The sequence below is a fragment of the Dermacentor andersoni genome, chromosome 2, assembly GCF_023375885.2.
Source record: "Dermacentor andersoni chromosome 2, qqDerAnde1_hic_scaffold, whole genome shotgun sequence".
NCBI lineage: Eukaryota > Metazoa > Arthropoda > Arachnida > Ixodida > Ixodidae > Dermacentor > Dermacentor andersoni.
The window spans coordinates 205,032,967-205,056,621 of record NC_092815.1 but is presented as its reverse complement, the minus strand read 5'-3'; the positions used below and the strand labels follow the sequence as shown (position 1 = coordinate 205,056,621).

General features: G+C 45.7%; 1 protein-coding gene and 1 pseudogene across 1 annotated transcript in view; both read left to right on the top strand.

The window, feature by feature from the left end:
• Nop60B (dyskerin pseudouridine synthase 1 Nop60B) overlaps positions 1-23,655 on the top strand; it is a 74,929-nt gene that overhangs the window by 38,558 nt on the left and 12,716 nt on the right. The window contains exons 8-12 of the mRNA XM_050186997.2: positions 6,435-6,578; positions 9,708-9,828; positions 14,954-15,072; positions 15,414-15,508; positions 21,603-21,633. Of these exons, the coding sequence (XP_050042954.1) occupies positions 6,435-6,578; positions 9,708-9,828; positions 14,954-15,072; positions 15,414-15,508; positions 21,603-21,633 (510 nt within the window). The remainder of the gene's footprint in view (positions 1-6,434; positions 6,579-9,707; positions 9,829-14,953; positions 15,073-15,413; positions 15,509-21,602; positions 21,634-23,655) is intronic.
• On the top strand, positions 16,365-19,203 carry LOC140216185 (uncharacterized; annotated as a pseudogene).

The following is a 23,655-nucleotide window of genomic DNA, read 5'->3' as shown; positions in this document are numbered from 1 at the left end:
AGGGCATTTTCGTATGTGCTCGTGGCAGTTTGAGCCCATAAGGGCAGTAAATGAGATGCATTTTTTTTTCCAACTGGCAGATTTTTCTGACGTTTTCGCGGCCCCTAGGGAGTTCGAAAAATCAGACGTGGACTGTGCAACTGACCAAGAAGATGCTTCAAATGGTCCGTGGAGCGAACGAGTGGCGGGAGGAGGACAAGAACAGAAAGGACCTACGCACTGAGGAATGAACAGGAAAGGAAGCGTACTGCCGCCGTTTTGAAGGAGCTTGAGCTCAAGAAACAAAGTGTTGGCTGATGCCGCGATGCAGATGTCTCTCATCCAAACCAAAATAAACTCTTTAAAGCAGTGAAACACAACACTGAGGCGTCGTGCGTGGGCTGAGAGTATGTCAGGACAGTTCAGGTTGACTTACGAGCTGTTGAGAGAGAATCTGAATTGTGACAAAGTTGGGGCCTCATACCACTGAGCTTGCTATCACTTGATAGAAATAGCTCATATTCGAAAATATTTGCTTCTGCATGCCCCTCCTTTTTATTTGTATTTGAGGATGTCCGACTCGATATGCTTACTAGAGAGACAGCATCGGGCGATATGGTTTCAGCCCGTGTTGACATAAAACATAGTTCTGCATCACTCAGGGAATTTTGCAAGGGCAATCCGGGAAAACCTGGAAAACTCTGGGAATTTGGAATTGTCAACTTGGCAGACATTCTGGAAAAGGATGAGGGCAGCTTCAACTTCCATTTCACCAGCCTTCTGGGAGGTATTTTTCTGACCGGCATGGCTCTCCTTCCAAGCTTTATAACTCGGGTCATTATCCTTTGGTCCATGCTCACAACCAGCGCAGAAGTTGCTGAGCACCACATAGTCGATGACTAGCCCCGTAAACAGGTCTATGACGACGGCGCCTACGCCAATGTGAGACGAGTGGCCGGGCGTCATCCAGGAACCATCGTATGACACAGCAATATTTCCCGGATTTCCAAGCTCTAGTTCATCATACAGTTGCCGAACCGATTACGAACCGGTTGCTCGCACAATGCTGTCTGCTTCTTGGCCGCAAGTGCTGCCGCTGGGTCCATCTTTCTTTTCACATACCTCTGCCACGTTTTGGTGTGAAGACCACGGTGGGAGAAGTTCATTGTGGCAAAAACATCGTTTAGCGCCGTTCGCCGATTCCCGGTGGCTTGCATCGCCCGCACGGCAAGAATGTTCACAATGAACGGGTTGCTCTTCTGGTTACCGTTCACACGGAGCGAGCTCCACGTCGATGCGATATCACCACAGCATGCGCATGTGATAACAATCTTTATGGCAAGGCCATATTCTCGGTCGCTTTTGCCTACTGTGACGCTACCGCCGCACGCTTTGCTCTTCTCAAACGACATCAGTTTGTTCATGGATTCCAATCTAACGATAGCGAAGCCTACCTCCACATCAACTGGTGTGGCCACAACGTCGCCGGTGTTAGTGAGGGAATCCAACTCCCGTTTTGTTGCTAGCTTGAAGTTTTTTAGTTTTTTTTTTAGCATTCATTTCCCTCTGTAGCAAATCTGCACATTGCAACATTGCAGTGTCACGCCGAATGCGGCCGCTGTCCGTATTGATTTCACTCATTGGTGAGCTGGCTAGGCCTACTTCGGCATCGTCCGCGGCTTCGGCATCATTTGCGGTTGGCAGCGGGCTATTCTTGATGTTTTCCGAAGGAATAGAGCGCTTCTGAAAGTTATAAGCTGATCGCTTCTTCTTTTTGCTAAACCTGTGCCTCGTGGCGAACTTCCCCTGTAGATTGGACATAGTTAAGCACTTGTCACGAACCTACGACTGAGAACAACGAGACGTGCCGTCGCGTCGCCTGCGGAGTGGAGCAGACTGCGGCAACGTCGCGCAGCCAACCATAGCACACATTTTTGGTCACGTGCGCTAGTCAATGAATTGGGTCACACGTTTGGACTTTTTATCTCCACAGATTTCAATGTCACTGGCGAACGACGGGGTCACTTTTGGCGGGAAATTAAAGAAGGGAGGCTCCTCTTTCCAACGAGACCAAGATGGCTGCGATCGTGCGCATAGATTGTGCGGAATTCAGCTCAGTGATGTTATGAGTTGATATTGCGGACGAAATACTCTTCCGTGAGATTTGAAACTTGGTGAAGTAAAGGAATATTAGCAGCAGATATTGAAAATTTCATTTTCAAGAAATGATTTTTTTTCATGATTTTTTTGCCGCAAGAAGCCGTGTCCCTCCTTAACTATGAGGGCTTCTGAAGAGGCTTCTTCCATGTCGGCACTGTGGAAAGAAATTGATAAGCGCATCAATCAGTAGCAGTTTTCACTACCACAAGCTCAGGTTGAAACCTGTGCATGATGAAATTTTCGGGCCAAAAAGAAGGTCTGTGTGAGTAGTGGTAAAGCATGGTGCCTACTGTTGGCTCGCTTTGTGAAGAGACACCTGCTGATACCAGACACCAATGCTTCCAGTGAGCCGCTCTTTTCAGCATCTGAGGGAATTGTGACATACAGCAGGTTGTTGCTGTTACCCAAACATATCGAGCAGTTAGTTGCTGAGCGATTTTCCGGATCTCGCAGGGTCTGAAAAATAGTCCAAAAGATTGAACAGCCCAAAAAACTCGTTCAGCCAGAAAAATAAAATATATTAGGTTTAGAGCAGCTTAAAATAAAATCTCTAATGACACCCTGCCTAATACTATGCTTGGAGACAATCAGATTTGCGAGGATTTGCTCAAGAGTGACGTCGTTTCCATATACAGTCTTTAAAAAAACATCATCGCATTGGCGATCTGCAATCTCTGTTGCCGTAGATTGCCATAGAGGTCGAAGAAACTAGCCATGTTTCTTCGCATCACTTAGCTCTCACGAAGGCATACGAGGTGGTGCCGATCATTCAAATTCGAAGCCGCACTAACGTACACTAACGTGATGTCATCTCCGAGACGCACCTGCTCTCGGACACACCAGCTGCAAATAGCAACCGATAAAATAAATGAATAAAAATGGATCCTGCTTTAAGTAATTATGACGATAGTGCTGGCCAAAAAATGAAATTAACAAAAAGTGGAGTCCTCAAGAGCGCTTTGTCAGCCAAGGAAGAGCAGGCATGGCCTCTGAGACTGGAGGAAGTCGCGTGCTCTCTGTTGAAAGCTTGAACGTCCAAATCTTGGAGGCTATACAGCAGGCCACTGGAAGCCAAGGCTGGCCAAGCCAGCTGGAAATCCAATATGGCGGCCCCTAAGAATTGGGTAGCATAGTTTGGAACGAGCTATTTAGTCCAGAAAATCTAATTTTGGGGCCTAAATTCATCTGAAAGACCGGTCGTGAAAATGCACTAGCACTATGGTAACCCTGACAGTGCATTTATGAAGTCCGGGATGTCCATCAGGTGCAAATTTTTGGAGTGTGAAAAATCCGTCAGCCACTGTAATTGCTTCGTGACATTAAACTGCAGTTGTGATACTGTTGACAAAAAGTATTGTACAATTGAATCCACTTATAGCAATACAGTTGAACCTTGCAATAATGAAGTCAGCGGGGAATCAGCAGGGAAAAACTTTCATGAGAATTTTGTTGCTGCGAAATGAAACAGCACAGATAGGTAATGCGTTGCAGAATGAAACTTTACTGTCAAAATTCCGTTGGCCTACTTTGGCAAGATTTGCTCAAGAACATAAAACCACATTGCCAACAGTACAAAGTGTGCTGCATGTAGATGAGCAGTGGCGTTGCTGCCGTGGAGCAGTATTCTCAGTCAATTGCTTTCGGAGATTCGATCACTTTTGCAAGGTTTCGCATAACTCAGCACCGGATGCAGCGCAGCAGGGCACACAAGCAGACGCCAATGGGTCCGGTGCTGAGCGCGAAAGTGACCGTGTCTCGTATACCCAAAGGCAGTCGACAGGCATTATGGCCCCTTTGCTCAAATCTACGTCCAGTGCCGAATCCGGGATGCCTGTCGGTTGGCACCAAAACCAGTGTTCTTAAAGCAAGGGATGCGTATTCCCGGGTGATCGCTCAATCATGGCCCGATGCATGGCACTCCATGCTGCGACAACCATCTCAAGTGCTGTGAACAATTCCACGTTGATGGGATGTGAATTTCCTTGTTTTTGCTGCATTTCGCTTGCCAAGGCGCACGTTAAGCAGTGCATCACATGTGCAAAAACCGTCATCACATGTCGGTAGCAACATGTCTGCCGCTTTGAACGGCCGATCATCAAACAAGATGGCGGCCATGACGTGCATCCGGAGCAAACGATCGCTCCCGACGCTTGGTTGTTTTTGCAAACAAAAATGTCGGTGCCCAAGCAAGTGTAATGTGGCAGTATTTTATTACGCAATTTTAGTGCAAAGGAATTGTATTTGAGCACATTTTTGAGCCTGCTAGCCTCGCAAGAGTAGGTTATATGTGAGGTTACGTTCCGGCAAATTTCGTTGATGTGGGATTGTTTGTAGCACAACGACATTTTGTTGTCGAGAGGTACAAAATGCTTTGAATCCTATGGGCTAGTTAGGGATACGTTGTTGCGAGAATTTCATTGTCGCGGGGTTTCGTTATCAAAGGTTTCGACTGTATTATAAAAACATAAGAAGTGCCATGAAAATCCCATTGTTATTACTGTGTTGCAGGGAAAAAGCAGAAGGGAGAAACATTTAACATTTTATTTAGACAGAAAGAAGCACAGTCAAACCGTTTTATAGCATTACCGGTTTGAACAATACTCGAATGTAACAATGTGCAGCTGCCACACCCTGAACGTTTATGTGCTTTTTGTGGTAAAACAAACTGCTCGCTGCAGTGTTCCTATGCCACATATTTAGCTATAACAGTGAAATCTGGCTGCTAGGTGTCCGCACCAAAAAGAATCCACTCAAAGTAAAAGAACACCAGCGGCTTTGCCACCCTCACCTTTGAGTTGTGTGCACTTTGCACCCACCGCACCATGCCTTAGTCGCCCCTCTGTGTCCCCTATAGGCGCGGCACATGTGGTGAAAGGAGAGCAGTGCAAAGGAGGGCATGGCAAAGCTCCCAATGTTTCTGTTCTTTTTTCTCTTTTTTTTTTTTCTTTTCTTTTTCTCTTTGTCCTGGCAATGCGACCAAGACTTGCCATATGGAAAGAGGTGGTGTGCACAGCACAAAGGCAGGTGTGACAAAGAGGCTTCCCTATTTAAAAATATTCTTTTGTGGATTTTGTATGTTGTTTTTTCTTTCAGAGTACCCCATAACTAGATTTAATTGTTATATCCAACATATTGTTAAGTCGGCATTGTTATGAGTGGATTCGACTACATATAGGGAATTTTCTCGACCCCACGGCATAATTTTTCTGTACATTGCGTGCTGTGCAATAAAGTTGCTTTTTTTTTTATGCCTTACCCGTGGTTGGTGAAAAAGCAATTACAGTTTAGCAAAACCAATTGTAACTGTATTAAAAAATGTTCGATTGAACTTGCACTTAGTTTCGATTAGTCGAATTCGCTTCAGACTGAAAATACATTCTCGCACCCCTAATGAATAGAAAGCGATCAGGTCTATGCGAAAGAAACTCAAGCGGAGTGCCTCCAATGGGCCAGCAGGGGTCTCAAGGATTTAGTTTGTTGATTGCCCATTTCAAATGGCAGAACTGCATCACCATCACCTGTACTAATATGTGATGGCTTGTGCACCATGCACATTGCAAACTGTGGCTCTGTGTGTTGAGCTTGACCTGTGATGTGCAGCGAAAATGAAGCCAATGTTCATGTCCCGCTGATGTGTAATTTTGTATGGCAGCATGGGCTGTCACACTTCAGCTGTGATTGAAAGTGGGGTCATATTCATGGATGGTCACTTTCGGAAATACTTTCGTGAATGTGTGCCAGGCAGTGTTCCAAAAATGCTGTTGTCCGCAGGCATCAATGCATCTGGTGCAAGCCACGCAAATCTAGTGAAAGTGTCCCTGAAGATGGCTGTCTGAGAATGCGGCCCCTGCTTCAAGCACACTGGTTTCTGTATTACTCAGCAGGCATCGTGTGCAGTTTCGGCATCGCCAAATGGCGTTTTGCCTGACCATGCCATTGTCGTTAACCCAGTGCTTCCATCGCATGGGGTGCATTTTGTGCTGCTGGCAATTTGGTTCTGGATAGCATCAAGCAAGGCATGCCAATTTAGGCCAACAAAATTGTGTCATTTCACGCAACGAAATTCTCGCAAAAGCAAGTTTCACTTACCCCACTGATTTCATTGTCGCAGGGTTCAACTGTATTTTAAGTGTAAAATTTCGCATGGGGCCTTCTTTTATATCTACATTGTCAAAAACTAGGTTTTCTTATGTGGTCCGAAATTTCGTTTTTTCTTCAGCACCCGCATAACTTCCTGTCACGTACGATGGTGGTCCGTGGGAATACCCCTTCCTCATTGTCCTCATTGTTTGCAGAGCAACATGGTGACCATGCACGATGTGCTGGATGCCCAGTGGCTGTTTGAGAACCACCGGGACGAGGACTACCTGCGACGAGTCATCCAGCCTCTGGAACGCCTGCTGGTCAGCCACAAGCGCATTGTCATGAAGGACAGTGCGGTGAGCTGCCTTCTCTTGGGGCTGTGGGCATGACATCCCTGTTGTAAACACTCGCATTTTGCATGATGGCCTGCTGTGATTCTGCTGCCACTATGGCATTCTGCTGTTGCGCGCTTGGTTGTGGGCTCAGTTGTTACTCATGACAGCGGTGTTTCAATGGGGGCCATTACAATGATGCTCGTGAGCTGAGCCATGCGTTCGTGTTAAAAAAAACTTCAGGTAATCAGAATAGATGTGGAGCCCTTTGTTGTGGCATCTCTCATTGCCCGCTGTAGCTCTAAAGCATTAAACATTTCTAACGGATGAATGAATTACTCAACCACATTAAACACTATTAATGGATGAATGACTCAGTCAGCCGGCCAGCCAACTTTTGTTTGGTGCTGCCTCCGGCTTAAAAAAAAAAAAGGAAAGAGATGACAAAAATGAAATTGTGACTCAGATCCACGCGAGCTGACCCCACAACTGAACGGAGCTAAGGTTGAGGAAGAAGTAGAAAAGAGGAAAACCCTTCAGAGCCTTGTGCAGCTCACAGAAGGTGAGGCAGTGGTAGCAGAGGGTATCCTATCATTGAACATATTTTATACCACATGGCTCCAGATTGACACCTGAAGTTCCATGTGGTTTTATTGAAAATGACTTCTTTTGACGGCATGATTTCCTTTTCAGCATAGATGTGTTTAATGCATGTATGTGTTCGTGAACTAAAGACTGTTTTTCTTTCTTTTTTTTTTTTTTTTTTTAAGTAGCGCTGCCTTCGCTCTGTTGTCACATAGCCTGTCGTACGGGGCATAAAGGCCATTATTCTCTATCTGACTGACACTAACTTGGCACATTCCCTGCATGCTTTACCGCCTCCTGTTCTGTCAGTTCCTTTGGAGATCTCAAATGACTCATCTGTGAGTTTGCTCTGAACAGCTAGCACCTGGCAATTGCTGCCATTGTCCCCTCCTTATGAGCCAGTGCTAAGATGCATGACAATGTCAGACAAGAAAGAATTGTACATGACGCACCTGAGGCCTTTGCTTGAGGCTGACCTCTCTTCCTGGCTGTTATAGAAGTCATTGGATTCTTATGTGCAACAGGAGGGCACACTTACAAGTCTGCAACAAAGGAATATGGTGGTGCTGCTACTTTGCTTTTTGGCACGACATGTTCTAGCACATGACTGATGTCGCCCACTAGAGAAAGTTGAGCTAGTTCGAGGGGATGCACGTCAGAAAAAAGGGAGGCGGACGTGTGTTTCCACCACTAGGCGGCTCTTCATTTGATAGTGTTTGTGTCGTTCGTTTTCCTGTTTTTGTGTCCGCGTCTGTGCACCTAACATATTTTGGTCTATAAAAAGCTCCTAAACTACTTTGAGCTCAACGGTGAGCAAGCAATTTCTTGCTCGCCTTCTCTACCCTCCCCATAGGTGCTCTTTCCGTCTTGCCACGTATACTTATCTACGAGACATTTGAGGACTACATAAATAACGAACATTGCATCGACACTCTTTTTTTTTTTTCTTTAACACGATTCACATCTGTTTACCACCACTCCAAGCTTTCTGGCTACCCACTGTTGCCACTGCACATGCAGTGTAAGGCACGGTAGACAAAATGAATTCGATTAATTGCACGTGAGGGCTAGATGACGAAAAAGAGCTAGCGTGCAAACGCTTGAGCAAAGGCGTGCTAACAGAACTGACGCCCTTCGTAGATGGACCAAGTGGCAGCTTTTACCCTTGTGACATCACGTGCATGGTACTGTTGGCATCACAATGTGTGAAGAAAGGGCTACAAAAGCTCGGAGATGAACTTGTAGTTGGGCCGGCAGGCACCATTCTGACCAAACAGTTTGGTCCCGTAAAAGAACTGCACTTCGTCAAAATTAAAAAAAAAAGAAAGGAGCCTGCAAGTCTGCATGAGTCTGCAAGGTGTGCCAGTGTACCGTATTTACTCGCATAATGATTGCACCCCTAAATTTTGTCGTCAAAATTCTATTTTTTTTTCTCCTGTGTAAAGATCACACTCTGAACTTGTCGCAGCGATATGTCGCGTGCCAAGTCTAGCTAATGATGATCGCGCTTACCGTCTGTCAAATGCTACGCAAAAGACTCTTGAAGACATACCAAGCGGTCTGCATGCACCCAACATTTTTAAGCAGATGCCCTATTTATTCCTTTCATCACTTTCCGCACTTCCATGAAAAAAAAGCTACAACCAAACTTGCTTCGGCTTTATTATTTGTAGGCTTCATAATGGTTTTGGTCAACAACAACAAAATAAAAGACGCCTTTCGATTCTTTTCGTCTGCACTCTTAAGGCCGCGAAAAATCACTAGCAGCAACGATAGCGGCCACGTTTACACTGATACGTTAGAAGTTTACCCTATTCATACGCCGATGTTTGTAACGTAGCTAAGATACTCGCCCGCCCTTAGCGGAAATGTGCCATATTAGGATAGGAGTGAAGACAAAGGCCGCAGTTTCAGCAGCATGCCCGCCATGTGTTTTACGTCGCTGGCAGCTAACCGCACCCATCTCTGTTTCTGTCCCCTCAAAGTGGACATGGCTACGTTATCGTTGCAAACTTGCCAATATTAACAATATTCGTTACTGATACGAAAAAAAGCTGTTTCAATGCGCGTAATGTACTCGCGCGAAGAAAAATAATCGTGTTCGGCGCATTTGGCTTGCTCCGCCGGCCGCCATTTTTGTTTTGGTGTCCAGCATTGACAGCGGCAGCCGCCTGCTTGTTGACCCATTGTCATCCCGCAGCAAACGCGGGATGAAAAAGAAAATGTTTCTTTTCACGGGAAATTTAACCAGCGTAATGATCGCACCCCTGAATTTGCATCAATTTTTGTCACAAAAGAAGTGCAATCATTATGCGAGTAAATACGGTATGTATCGTGGTCATAGCTGCAATTTTCGCACGAGTGTGTTTCGGAAGCGTATTGCTGAAAATAAGTATGGAACACTTTTTCTGCCTGCACTGCCTTTGCTCATGTGACAGAAGTGTGCATTGTGCACGTGGTTTACCCGTGTGAAAAAGCTTGTCTCCCAATGCATATGTCACGCACGTGGGTCTCGGTTTTGCTGCTGATTGGGACCAGAGATGCTGATGGAAATGTGGTGCCGTGCAGGTGAATGCAGTGTGCTATGGTGCCAAGGTGATGCTGCCCGGAGTGCTACGCTATGAGGACGGCATTGAGAACAATGAGGAAGTCGTCATCATTACCACCAAGGGTGAAGCCATCTGTCTCGGTAAGGGTTTCTCTCGATCACCATTTGTTCACTGCGCATTCGCATCTTCTGTGGACAGTACTCGGCATTTCTCAGTGACACTGCCTGAATCAGTAGTTTGTAGCATCCAGTGTCTTATTGGCAGGCTAATGACATGCAGTATTGACATTTGGCACAGCTTGGCCTTGCGTAGCATTGCAGTAGAATCTCAGTGATACAATCATGTCTAATAGAAATTTCAAGATGATAAAAATTTTGTCAAAAGTCGTGGCCCAAGTTCATTAGCAGCTTACAACGTGCTGAATTTTGAATGCTTCGAACCTCTTTTTGCACTGCAGCTGATACGAACAATCGAGCCACCGCTCAATCCCTGACGCAACCAGCACAGATGCCGCACTGATACGCTGGCCGCATTCCTGTTGCCAGTGCGGCCTGCGTCACTCCGCCGCTAGACTCCATCCCTTCAAAGAAAGCTTTTTTAATTGCTTTGTGCAGTATCATGCACATGCCTGCCAACCCTCCTGAATTTTTCGTAATGTTTAAGAATTTGGCCTCCTCTTTCGGTTTTACAAATGTTGTATAAAGCTTTATGATTACAGTAAAACCTCATTAAACCGTACCCGCTAAACAGTAGTTCGTTTTAAAAGTAGTAAAGTAATAATCCCAACTCAGCGGCCATTGAACATAATGTGTTTTGTATCCGCATAAACCGTACCAGCTTATTGCGTACGTATCGGTTAACACATAGCGTTTCCACTTTTCGTCGCGTAAACACGGCGGTGCGTCGTCTCCATCGGGCAGCCTGGCGGAACAACAAGCCTCAGAGATAGGAACGGCCTCCAAGTGCCCTGTGTGTTCGTGCGTGAAGCCACATCAACATCATTTTGGCGGCGAGCCAGAGAGCGTTGTGGCGTCGCACAAGCGAGGACTCGCGTCATGCCGAAGCTCGGATACAGAAGACGCTGGATGCTCAGCATAGAAGAAAAATTAGGCATCGTTCATGCTGTCGAACGTGAGACGAGGAAGTCAGCGCTGGCACGCGACAGAGATCTGCTGATGAGTACGGTGTATGGCATTTGGAATGCGAAGAAGTTGCTTGGCAGCGCTGCTGCGACCGCGAGGAGATGTCGGCTACGAGGTTCGAGTTTTCGCCATTGTTGCCTCTGTTATTACCGAAGTGTCGGCTAGCAACAGTGATGAGGACGACACGGAAAGCGGCAGCACGGGCGATTCAGGCCCGACAGTGGCAGAAGCTGGGTTCCACTGTAGTAAACACACTAGTGTTCTGTTCAGTGCATACAGCACTGCGAGATCTCTAGCCTTATATAAGCACTGGGTGCGAGATGAGTTTGGACCGGTGGCTCCTTCATGCGGTGATGCCTGAATGTAATCGCATGTGATGGCCGTTCTGTTTTTTTTTTTTTTTTTTCTGTTTTGTGTTGCTTAAGGGGGGAACCTGGGCCTCGAGCAATACAATTATTGATATTGCTGCTAGAGGAAATAAATTTGTAGGTAATGTGTAATTTAATGTGCTTGATGCAAATGTGTAATTAGTTTTCCTCTATATAATGAGAAAAATATTTTATACAATTTTTCCTGTTCTCATGTTTCAGGATGACTGGCAGAAAATGTCTTGCAGTAAGAAATGTAAAAGTTATTTGAGCATATTTCTGAATGCACAAGGAGTGCAATAAGCATTTTCTCATGTTTCTACCTCTTTTCTGTACGAAGTTACAAAAGTTGAAAGTTAATGAGAAGAAAGGGGGTTAACTGAGGGGCCCGATTTTTATTAGTCATATCATAAGAACCAACAAACACTGACACCGAGGACAACATAGGGGAAATTACTTGTGCTTAATAAATGAAATAAAAAAACGATAAATTAATGGAAAATGAAAATGGACCGGTTGCCTTCACCCAAAAAGATCACATTCTCTTGACGCCTGCGGCAGAAAGGATGTTCCACGTCTGCCACCAACGTCTGTGAGTTGTGGCGCTGGCTAACTCTCCCAGGGTTCCACTAGGAGACATAAATACCCAAGAAAGTGGATGGGGAAACGTCGTCGCGGTAGCACAATTGGTAGAGCATCGCACAGGAAATGCGAAGGTTATGGGATCGTTCCCCACCTGCGGCAAGTTGTTTTTTCATCCACTTTCATTCTCCATTAATTTACTGTTTCTTTATATCATTTATTAAAAGCACAAGTAATCTCCCCTATGTTGTCCTCGGTGCCAGTGTTTGTTGGCTTCTTATGATAAAAGTTCAAACTTCTAACTTGACAAGCGATATATACATTTTTTAACTTCTTCAAAATTTCAATACAGTGCAGTCCACTTATAACGATACCACATATAACAATATATCATTTATAACGATGGGTCGACATGAGAGTGTCATTTTATGCATTAGGTCTATGGGGAAAAAAACCATTTATAACGATAGGTTATTCACCGCATATCGGATATAATGATCAAAATTTTGCCGTCTGGACGGCGTTTTCCGTGCCAAATAATCGTAACACTTGCGTTGCTTAGTTCCCTAATGGAACGATGTCGAGACGAGGCGATGTTTACCTCCGTAAGTTCGTATCTGCCGCCATTACCACGTAGCGCGTCCCGCCCCGCCCCGGCGCACCGGAGAATAGCTGAGTAGGCGCAGCGCGCCACAAGATGGCGCCAGCTGCTTCATGCGCGTCGGCCACAGTCGCTCCGAAAGAGAGAGAAAGAAGAAAAGAAGCGACAAGCAAAGCGGCGCGGTGGCGCCCGTCCCGCGTCTCTCTCGCGATAGCAGGCTGACGCCACCGAAGCAGCGTGCAACCAACGGTTCAACCCAGTTCGAAGATGGCGCCGACAAAGCGCAAAGCTGTGTCGCTTGACACGAAGATGGATATTTTGCAGGACTCTCGATGCGGCTTCAAGGTGATTGCCATTGTGAAGAAGTATGAGCTCGCCCAGTTAACGATATCAACCATCTTGAAAACCGGGAGCACCGCGATTGTGAAGGCCGGAGCTATCAGCGGCCATGCCGATCAGCGGAAAAGGGGTTAGAGACCCTTTGTACGCCATGTTAAAGAGGCGCTTTACCAGTGGTTCATCACCAATTTCTTCGAAAATGCGGGCTTTGTGCGTAAGGACGAACTTCCCCAACCCACTGAGACCAACACGGTGGAAGCCGCTGACATAACCGAGCTCTGGGAGCTCGTTCCTACTGGTGACACAGGTGGTGCGTCGATGGTGGAGTTTTTGACTGCAGACAGTGCTGCCTCGTTCTGCGATGAGGTCACCGACGAGGCGATCGCCGATGTGCTGTCTCGACAGACGGCAAAGTTGTGCGACGGCAGCAGCGACAGTGACAACGAGATTGACAGTGGCTCCTTGACTCGACCTCGATGTCCACGCAAAGTGCACTGTCGTCGATCGACTCCTTGATTGATTTTATGCATGCTAAAGGATTGCCGCCAGTGTTCGCGCAGCAGCTGGAATCCATGCACACCGCGGTTGTGAAGCTGAAGCTGCCGCAACAGCAAGTGCGATTTCGGACTATTTCGGCGCACCTAACCCTTGACACGGTCATTGGCGCTAGAAATAAAGTTTGTTTTTCACGGCCTACTTTCTACATCATCTATTCTTTAAAGCAAGTAGTGAATTCGAAGCTGCAAAGGTATGTTTCGCGGTTTTTTTTTTTTTTTTTTTTTGGTAGCTGCAGTCCAGATATAGCGATCATCGGTTATAACGATCATATTTTTCGTCTTTCTCGATATCATTATAAGTGGACTGCACTGTATTTTCAAGGTGCTGAAATGTGCTATTATAGACTTAATGCACTCTGGGAGCCTAGCTATCAGATAGAGCAAAAATTATTCAAATTGGATGATCAGGCAAGTAACTATGCCTTCCGGAAGATTGCTGATTACCAAGAAAGGTGTGTTGAGAAAAGTGGAAAGAACTAGTCACATGTGAACACAGCATTTTATTCTCCTAGATGCATGAAATGGTCATACCCAATGGCTCAAAAGGCTCCAGGGGAATAATCTGGATGGGGATTTCCTCACTGCCTCCGCTTTGCAGCTGCTTGAAAAGCTGCCGAGGACATTCGCTTTCTCTCCACACTAGCAACGTGACGACAGTCCTTTTCAGGGGGACACTGCTATTGATATAATATTAATTTTTTCATCAATATAATGAAACTTGCCAACCTTATTGAGCTTCTTGTGCTGATTGCAAATATGTAATTCTTTTTCCAATAGGCCATTTACTTCTGAAGATAAATGAAATTAATTGTTCATCATTTGCAGAAACAAGAGAAAAATAACCACGCTACAAAAATTCATATTGCCACATGCCTAGTACTAGAAAACATAAGGAGCACAATGGTAGGAATACTTCTTTGATATAACTAATAGTCTATAGCAATTCAATATTCACTGTTCCAAATGCGAGTTCTCTACTGTCTGATCTAAAGCAGAATTGAAAAATTTTAAAGCATAAATTCCATAATCTGTTCCTACCATTGTGTACTTTGCACACTCAGCTACGAGCCACAACAAAAATTATGGCTCTACCTGCCTTGAAGGCAGAGATATGGCTGCCATAAATCAGCAAGTCAAAAATTGGTGCTTTGAAAAAATGAGAAAAAAAAAAATACATTCACTTTTAATCAAAAGTGCAGAAAGAATTTTGCAATATATTGCAGTGAAAGTGGCTGAAAGCCACCAGGAATGTAGTCGCTCTGACTACGGCCACCCAAATGTGGCAAAAACATCGTTTAGCGCCGTTCACCGATTCCCGATGGCTTGCATCGCACGCACGGCATGGTTGCTGTTTACGCCGATGCGATATCGCCACAGCACGCACACATGATAACGATCTTTATGGCGAGGCCATATTCCCGTTCACTTTTGCCTACTGCGATGCTAACGCCGCACACCTTGCACTTGACAAACAACATCAGTGCGTTCACGGAGTCCTACTGACGATACCGAGTCCTACTGTGGTCCACTTACTAAGAACATCGGCATATAACGAACAGACATCGCGTGATGCCCAGGTTCATTATAAACGGGCTGACTGTACTACACATATTACATTGTGCTTGCCACAAGTGACGAGTTGTGTGTGAGAAGTGTCTGGTGTGTTTTATGTACAGGTGTTGCACTGATGTCCACATCCACCATTGCCACATGTGACCATGGCATTGTTGCCAAGATCAAGCGGGTCGTCATGGAGCGGGACACCTACCCTCGCAAGTGGGGCCTTGGGCCGAACGTGAGTGCCAATGAGTTTCAAATTTGTGTAGAGACAAGACTAGCCAAGACAGCTTCAGTTCTGACAGGCCTCAGTCGCTGCAGCACTGTGCTGCCGACCAGACTGTTTTGTGCTTTATTCTTGGCAGTTGTATTTTGAAGGTAGTATAATGAAAACCTTCTATGCTGAGATTGTTGTGCAGGTTGTGCAAATTGATGTGCAGCACTTGTTTGTTATAATGGAATATCGAAGGAGAAGTGGTGTGAGAATGGCAGGTGGTGGGGTCTTTGGTTTGGAACCTTCCTCAGAGAGCCGGAACACCTTGACTGCGTGTTGGTGAGGGATGTTTTTCCTCATTGCAGGCGCTGAAAAAGAAGCAGATGATCAAGGATGGCAAGCTGGACAAGTACGGCCGTCCCAATGAGAACACGCCCACTGGATACGAGGAGGGAGCACCGTGAGTGTCAGCTCTCTTTGCGTGTGCTACTCGTGCGATGAGTCATTTGTTGTACACAGGGTTCGCACAGCCCCTTGAAACCCTTGAATATCCTTGATATTGACAGTATAAGTTCAAGGGCCCTTGAAACTACTTGAATACCCGTGAGCTCCTTGTAATCCTTGAAAATCCCGTGGGATTTGTTCAGATAGAGAAAATTAACGACGTACCTCTGCAAGTCACGCTGATTTTAAAGGCCCTTTCGCTTACCAATGCCCATGTAAACAAGCTGTGTTGACTAAAGGGCAACATCAAGAAGTTTCGGTTTTAAATCCCGCAGCCCCTACGTCGTCTGGCAACTAATATGCATCGGAAATCGAATCCAATCCAATGCGAGGCATATCGCTCGGTCGGTTATAATGCCTAGAATATACTCTAGTGCACCGTCCACCAAGCGTCTGCAACGCGCGACGTTGGCACGGGCAGTGATTCCTGCCGCCGCGGGCCACCAGACGGCGATGCCTGTCGGCACCATGCTAAACCGTGGGGAGTTCGACTGGCGTTCGTTTGCGATGCGTTGATTGCAATGCGTAGTTCAGTTCGCGCCTTGCTGCTGCTTTCGTTGCAGTCATTTCTTCTTGTGAGTGGGTGTTTTGCGTCTATGTGTGCGCTCGTCTGTCAAAAGAAACTTTAGACAGGTCGCGAAACTGCGATTTCCCAGACAGAGACGTGGAAAGAAACGGCTCCTCTCATTACCCAGCGCGTCCACAGACCCCGAATGTATCGCGGATTGAGACAAGAACATAACAGAGGCAGATCGCCGGGCAAATGGGGAGGCTCGCGTCGTGTCTCGCCTGAAGTCCGCCCAAGCCTCAGCATGGTTCGGCACAGTCTCGTAGTGCAGCGCACCAAGCGGCCGGCGGCGGCAGGCGTCACTCTCGGTGCTACCGCGGCACCCGCGCTCGGCGCACTAGTGAGTGCTCTTTTAGGCGCTATAGTTGGATCGTCTGTCGGCCTCGTGCGCGCCATTTCAGTGAAGTTCGCGTTTGCTTTGTGTGTTTGCTTTGACAAGATGCCAGGCGGGAAGTGCAAGTTTCAGTCTGCGTGGCTGCAACATACGGACTATCGTCACTGGGTAAGACCGGAACCAAGCGATCCTTATCGAGCAAAGTGCGCAATATGTCAGAAGACGGTCGACATTGCAACGATGGGGGAATCAGCCTTGAAGAGCCACCAGAAAGGCGCGAAGCACCGATCCAAAACTGCAGCAGGTGAGGGCTGCTCATCCGTCGCAAGTTTCGTGCAAGCTGGAAATCTGACGTCCGCGGCTCCTTGTAAGCGTGAAACCACGGCAACTTCCTCTCGGGCTGCGACACTTGACGAAGACTGCAGAAAGCATGATTCCGTGATCGAAGCCGAGATTTTGTGGACGATGAAAGTTGTGTCGTCACACTACTCCTACAGCTCCAGTGGATCCATTTCTCAGCTATTCCAAAAGATGTTTCCGGATAGCGAGGTCGCGAGAAGCTTCACTTGCTCCGAGAAAAAATGCGCGTACGTCGCGTGCCACGGTCTACGCCCATTTTTCACTTCGCAGGTACAACAAATGGTGGAGAAGTCTGACAATTTTGTTGTGCTTTTTGACGAAACCTTGAATGAATACCTGCAAAGAAAACAACTTGATGTTCACGTCAGATTGTGGAACAACTGTGAGGTGACAACCAGATACCTGACTTCGACATTCATTGGTCACAGCACAGCGGACGACCTTATGCAGAAATTGACGGAAACACTCGAGTCTTTTCCCCTGAGCAGGATTGTGCAGCTCTCGATGGACGGCCCGAATGTCAACTGGAGTCTTTTCAACAAGTTGCAGCAGCACATGAAGAATGACTTTCAAGTTCAGTGCTTGGATATTGGTTCATGTGGCTTGCACACAGTGCATAATGCTTACAAAGCAGGAATGCATGCGACGAGCTGGCCAGTCGACACCTTTCTGTCGAGCTTATTCTCACTCTTCCATGATGCACCGGCCCGCCGTGAAGATTTTGTTGAAGAAACAAGGAGCAAGCTGTTTCCACTTCCTTTCGTACCCCACCGTTGGATCGAGAACGTGCCAGTGCTGGAGAGAGCCCTGGCTATGTGGGAGCATTTGAGGCACTACACCGAAGCAGTGAGCGACCATAGGCTACCCTTGCCGAAATGTAGAGTGTATGAGAACGTCAGTGATTTTCTAAAGGACCAGCTTGCACTTGCGAAACTGAACTTTTCCCTAAACGTTGCAATGGTTGTGCAGCCTTTCTTGACTGTTTTTCAGAGTGATTCTCCAAGGACATTTTTTTTAGCGAAAGAGCTTGAAACTGTCTTGAGGAGCCTCCTTGCAAGGTTCATGAAGCGCTCGGTGTTGACAGAAGCCACGAGCATCACGAAACTGCTGCGAATTGATGTTCATGATACTGCCAATTACACGTCACTTGAGAAGGTGGACGTTGGACGAGTGGCTGAGAAGATCTTAAAGAGCGGAAAAGCGAGTACCAAGTGTGTCTTTGAATTTAGGGGTGAGTGTCGGAAGTTCATTGTGAACATGATCCTGAAAATCGTGGAGAGAAGTCCTATTAGGTACCCTCTGGTTCGAGGGTTGTCATGTTTCGACCCCAGAGAGATGTCAAAGACAGAAATGTGCCTTGGGAAGCTGAAAGTTGTTCTTAACTGTTTAATTGACAGCAAGCTTCTTTCTGAGCACAAGAGGGATATTGTGTGTGCACAGTACATTCAGTTCTGCCAAGAAAAACGGCATGAACTGCAAAACTATGAAAGAGACCAGGAACGCCTTGACGTTCTCTTCGTGCGCCTTTTGAAGCATGACCCAGCGTTCTCGATGTTGTGGGAAGTACTGAAGGTCCTTCTCTTGCTTAGCCATGGGCAGGCGTCAGTAGAAAGAGGTTTCAGTGTAAACAAGCAGATCGCGGTCGAAAATATGGCAGAGCTCTCGTATATCTCACAACGAGTCATCTGCGAGGCCGTGAAAACCCACGGTGGGCTGCTTAACGTTCCGCTGTCGAAAGAATTGAAGTCATCAGTGCGCCAAGCCAGGCATAGGTATGCGTTATACATGGACGAACAGAAGAAGCAAGCTGTAGCACAGCAGGTAACCTTGAAGAGAAAAGAACTCGAGCTAGAGCTACAGAGCATGCAAGAGAAGAAGACAAAGCTCAAAAAAACTCTTAAGTGCTTGCAGGAGTCAGCGGATCGCTTTTCGGAAGACGCCGAAGCAAAAAATGACCTGACTTGTCTTGTCAAGGCCAACAGTTTCCGTCGAACAGCCAACCAAAGAAAAAGAAGCGGAGATAACAGCTCTTGAAAGAGAAATTAATGCGAAAATAGGGCTCCTTTCCTAAGTCATGTGAGGAAATAAAATTATGCTAACACTCCTTGAATTCTGCCTTTTTGCATCCTTGAAATCCTTGAAATGTCCTTGAATTTTCAGCGAAATATTGTGTACGAACCCTGTGTACAGTATAGTTCAGGGAATGGAAATTCTTTGAATAAGGCATGTACTAGTCGCTAGAGGCTGAACCACTGTAACTGGGCACTCAAGGCGATGTTTCGGTAGTCCAAAAGTAAGCAGCCTAATGCATGACTGATTGACTGTGTAGGATTTGAAGATCACATGGTTGTGCACGTTGGTACCTTGCAGGCCACACATGTACTTTACGGCAATTTCTATGATTGTGTGGTGCATGCCAACAATTATGAGTCATGCTCTTTCGAACAGAAGTACTGTACAGAATACAAGCACGACAGGCATTATTAGCCAAGCTGCTGCAACAGCTTTTTTTCCTAATGTCCTTCCAGCTCAATTTGTATGTAAAGTAAAATTTGATTTCAATTTTTGCTCTTCCTGTACAGAATATCAGTGACATGTAGTAGCTCCTCAGAGATAAAACTCAACAATGCAAGACATAGGATGTCCCCACTGCAAGAGGAGCATACTGTATTGACGACATCGTGCCTTCTTCGAGCAGCTTGGCCCAGCGTAGCTCTCGGTCGGGACAAGGGAAGCAGGAAATAAATTTGTTCCAGAGTTATAAAAGCTCCCCTGCCGTCTGGGAGCAATCATTGACTTACCTTTTTGAGTAACTATGTTTGGCAGCAGAGTGCGACCTTGCTGCTAAGGGGCCGACATTAAGGGGGGAGGCTACCCTGGAGACCGAATTTTTTATTTTTTAAGATATCCAGATGAAACTTTCAGGGTACGTTCACACCACCGAACTATGAGGAACTGCAAAGTTTCATGAAGATATATGTATTAGTTCCAGAGTTATTGAGGTCTAACTAGGTGATTCATGTATATGCCTGAGGAAGAGCCTAGAGAAATGCCAGGACATCGTAGGAAGCTGAAATTCACTGTGATGATCCCTTGATAGATATCCCAGGGGGCTAAAGAGCCCTTTTCTTTAATTTCCCCTCTAAAAAATTTTAAGACAACTTTGAATTTGATGTAGCCAGTAATGACCACATTCATTAAAATTAATTGTTTATTATAATTTAACTGCACCAGCTTTCAAAAAAAGAAGCCTGTTACCCCCTGGCAAAGTCATTCAGGAACAGAATAAAAAAAGCCGCATACAAATCTGAAGAGCGGTTCTTGAGATATCGCCTTCCCCGCACCACTACTAGCGAAAAAATCCATTCCGAGAAAACAGGCCTTAAAGTTGAACACGTGTTTTTTATTAGAAAGCTCCTCCGGAGCTTCTAATTAGCTCTTGCGGCTCCAGGCACACATGGAAAACACACAAAAGTTCATGGTGCAGCAGCTTCTCATTGTTATAATTGATATATTGTTAAAAGTGGTATCCTAATAAGTGGATTCAACTGTATGTGGTATCGTTATAAATAGGGCTGTGCAAATATAAAAATTTTCAAATGTAGAATAATGGTGTGCACATGCACTTATTCAAAAGTTGGGTTAATTTATTATGTTGGAACATTGCAATTGCATTGTCAATGTTAAAAAAACTAGACTAGTAAGCCGTTATATGTAAACACTGTGTGTTTGGCTCATGTTAACTTGGAAAGTTTATTAATTCCCACTAGCTGACCTCGCCAGCCTGTGCGTTACTGTACTGTATGTATCAAATGCCCGTTAACTCGGAGGTATTTGACCCTGTGGCAGTCATCACTCATCGCACTTGCAGTCAAGCAATAAGCTCAGAATTAAGGGTGGCGCTGCAGAAACAAAAAAGAAAGAAAAAGTGTACGCTCTCTGACCGCAAACTCATGCCTCTTGCTACGTAGAGGCTGGCTTTCCTGCAAAGTCCAGGCGTTTGGTGGCTAAGCTTGCTTTATAGGCGAAATTTAGCTAGCAGCACGAAATCGTCACAAAATTCTTAGATCAGATGGAAACGAATGCTAAGAACCGTGTTTGCTCCCGCACAGCCAGCAATATATTCAATTTGATTAGAATATTCGTATCCAACCATCATTCAACCATATATTTAAACATTTTTTAATAATTTTTTGCATCGAATACGAATATTAAAAATATAATATCCAGTAATATCTGAACTTTTCTAATATTCGCACACGCTTAGTTATAAGTGGACTGTGCTGTACAGCTATATTCCTTGTGTTTTGGGGCAGGCGTTTTAGGATATTCAGAACAGTCTAGTGTTTATTACAGTTCTCATTAGAAAGACTTTGCTTGCAGTTTTGTGGAAGATTAAGCAAGAGGGCCCCTACCATGTGAAATTAATTTTGCAGATCATTGGCTTTTAATAAGTGTGTTTTCTTGACATTTCTGTGGTTCTCCTCTTCTGGTCTGAGAAATCAGTCGGAAATTATGATCTGTCAGAGACCTTACTGAATCTCTTACGGCAGCAGAATTCACAATGAGTGTCCACTGCAGTGTTAAAGGTGCCAAAAGTGGCTTTTAGTTGCAGTATACAGGGATGCTTTCTTTTTTTTGGCGGGGGGGGTCAGATTTTAGTCTGTTTTTAGGGTAGTTCTGAAAGGCCAAAATGAAATTATGCGGGGCGTTTTTTGCTTGTGGATGTTTGTTCCTTCTATGAACACTGACACTTAGTGTACAGTGTGTTGTTTTCTTTCTTTACAGAGCGGGTAGTGGCCATGATAGCAGCAAGAAGGTGAGAGTGCATTTCATTCAGCTTGCTTACGCACACGCTTGAACTCTTGCTCACCATGCAAAGCATCGCTTGCATGTGATTTGTTGCTCTGGCCCTTCTCATTATTAAGTGAATCAGCAAATGTGAAATCCATCTACCCGTTCAGAATTGGCTAATTGGCTAAATTGGCTAAACCCAGTGCATGTTAGACATTCGTGGCATTATTTGGCAATGTCCTTGACTGACAGAAAATACTACCCCCATTACTATGAGATCAGTGGGACATGTACAGTTAGTTAATGTTACCATCATGTTGAAATTAAAAGGCATTCTAAAGAAAATGGAAGTGTATAACCATAGTTGCCAATCAGCATTTTGGACTTGGCAGGGACCGCCTAAAACTGCAAACTTTCATAGGTCTGAGATATTGGATTTGCCAGAAAATTATCTTATTATTATGATTGTCTCGCTGTAGTGATGTTGAATATACCTAGGTAGGCAGAAAAGCTTGTCAACGCATTCTGCAAGCAACCTAGTCTACCACTCTCATTCTGCCCCTACAGATAGACGAAAGTAAGGTCAATGGGTGCATCAAATGATAATCTCCTGGTGGTGTATGAAATAGCACGAGGTCGGGTTGGCACAGTCGAAATTATCATGTAGGTGCTGTAAAGATTCCAGACCTCAGTCATCCTTACAGATTGCATCTAAGCTGTGAGTGGTATCGTGCGATGAAGCTGTTCAAATAGTCGGCCATGTCCATATTATTGGTCATTGACTGCACTCATCTGTTGACCTTGAATTGAGTACTAAATCCTCTAACAGTTGGGTTCGATTCTTGAGTGTACAGTAGAACCCGTTTATAATGAACTCAGTTCTGTGAAAAGTAGTCATGCCATAGTTGGTTATATTTAGACTAGTGCTTAAGAACACCCAAAAATTAGCCACACTGAAGCTGGCGCCAGCACTTAAAATTCGACAGTGCGTTGGTCCAAAACCCAGATTTTCAGTGCCATTTTTGTTCCTGGTGCGTTCTCGCAACTAGCCGTAAGTTTCTGTTAGAAACGTCTGTCTAAACGATGACATGTGGCATTGCATAACTATTTCAACATGGCGCCTGCTTCTGATCACCTGTCATTTCGAAACGGCAAGTGAAGCCGCCATTTTTTATTCGACAGCTTGTGACATACACTCAACGCCCGATTTTTCGGACTCCCTAGGGCCGCGAAGACATACGAAAAATCAGGCAGTCCGAAAAAATGAATTAATTAAGAGAAAATGAGACATCCACCCAATCGTAGCAATTGCTACAAAGGAAACCCATACGGGTTCCTATAAAGAAAAGCCTCACAGTTGAAGAAAAATTCGTCTTGGTCGTCGGACACAAACCCGGGACCACCGCCTTTCCTGGACAGCCTCTCTACCATCTGAGCTAATCAGGCAGCTAGGAGATCGCAGGGCGAAGTCGAATTTGTCAACAACTTGAAGCAAAGGCAAGAGTGTGACGTAATAATTCTGCGGATACCCGGAAAGTGGAGAGAAGTAATTCATTAAGGGAAAATGAGACATCCACCCAATCGTAGCAATTGCTGCAAAGGAAACCCCTATGGGTTCCTCGAAAGAAAAGCCTCGAAATTCAGGAACAGTCCTGGGCGGGTTGCGTATAACCTGCCCAGGACTGTTGCTGAATTTGGTTCCGAAGCAACAACCATTGAAAAGACGCTCGATATGCAGACAAGGCAGTATAATTGCCGGAACTACACTGATGTTCAATCATTCGGCAGTGAAGGCATGTGAAAGACCATCAGAGCGGTCGTTCGCAAGGAACTGCAGAATCTCTTCCCTAGGTCGCAGCCTCAAGTGGCCTCAATCGCCGACATCGTCAGAGAGGAGGTTCAGCAATCACTTCGGGTTACTAAAGTGCAACCGTCATCGCCACAGCCCCAGCCGGAAACGATGACCTATGGCGCCGCCGCCCGCCGTCAAGGTCCCCCTGCATGATCGCGCCAGGGCCCTGTAATGCCACCATTCCGTCATTCACCG